The 975-nt window shown below is 32.8% G+C and overlaps 1 protein-coding gene across 3 annotated transcripts in view; it reads right to left on the bottom strand.

The window, feature by feature from the left end:
• Positions 1-590, bottom strand: part of LOC104782127 (nuclear transcription factor Y subunit B-8-like) — a 2958-nt gene extending 2368 nt beyond the window's left edge. Inside the window, exons 1-2 of one of the 3 annotated variants that reach the window (XM_019244928.1) lie at positions 205-590; positions 7-12 (exon numbers count right to left, since the gene is read on the bottom strand). In XM_019244928.1, coding sequence (XP_019100473.1) covers positions 7-12; positions 205-363 — 165 coding nt within the window. In that variant the 5' untranslated portion in view covers positions 364-590. The remainder of the gene's footprint in view (positions 1-6; positions 13-204) is intronic. The other 2 variants (XM_010506962.2, XM_019244926.1) reach the window with 2 other exon arrangements.

Here is a 975-nt window from a genome sequence, read left to right as displayed (position 1 = left end):
ACTGACCTCCATCTGCGATTTTCCAGTTCAGGTAGTAGAAAAAGAAACAAGAAAAAGGAGAAAACAGAGTAAGTGAGTGAACTCCAAAAACTTCCAGCAGAACTAATTAACATCGTAATCAAAATTGTATCTTTTGTTCCTTGGTCTGGAAAAAGTTAGGTAATTGATTACATGGAAGCTGAATATGGAGACACCAGAACATACCTCTCTATATCTCATCAGGTAAAGCTTGAGGGGTTCAATGTATTCTTCAAATCCTAAAGTGGCCATTGCCCAAAGCAAATCATCTCCATTAATGGTCTTCCTTTTCTCTCTTTGACACTTATCACTCGCTCTGCTCATCAAAGTCATAAAAACAGCCATTGCATCATTACAAAAAGGATCTTTATAATACTAGAAACCTAACCTGAATGATCCAATATGCTACATCAAATCCAATCAATGTAAGGACTAAAAAGACCTTAACTTTCAATCAATCAACCAACCAAAGCTGCAGACATTAAGATAATCCAAAAATCTCAAACTACCAAAGTGGACTTGAATCACCATAAAGTTTTAAGACTTTTGAAACTGTGGCAGACACACAAATGTTCCCATGAAGCCTCTATAAACAGGTNACAAGAGAAAGGTATATCTCTAAGATACATTAACTTGTAAAAGTTTTTATCAATTACTTAAACTCATATAAATATAGTTGTGTTCTCAATAGTCAATACACCTCTCAAAGGTGTCAATAGAACCATTTCCACGAGAACGTAATAAAAAGTGATATGATCACAAAATGTGTTGAAATGTGAAAACATAATATAAATCACAATCCCAGATAATCTCACCGAGTTAGTCTAAAAAATAATAAAAGAAAAGAACAAAAAAAACTCGAAGCACACTTCTTGTAAGCTCGAGTCCAAAAGAAAAAGACTAATGTTGTTAAGCTCAAAACTAATTAAAAAAGTAAAAAAAAAAAAAAAAAAAAAA

This window comes from Camelina sativa, chromosome 4, assembly GCF_000633955.1.
Source record: "Camelina sativa cultivar DH55 chromosome 4, Cs, whole genome shotgun sequence".
Taxonomy (NCBI): domain Eukaryota; kingdom Viridiplantae; phylum Streptophyta; class Magnoliopsida; order Brassicales; family Brassicaceae; genus Camelina; species Camelina sativa.
Note: the sequence above shows the minus strand (reverse complement) of the source record. Positions and strands in the feature narration are given on the sequence as shown.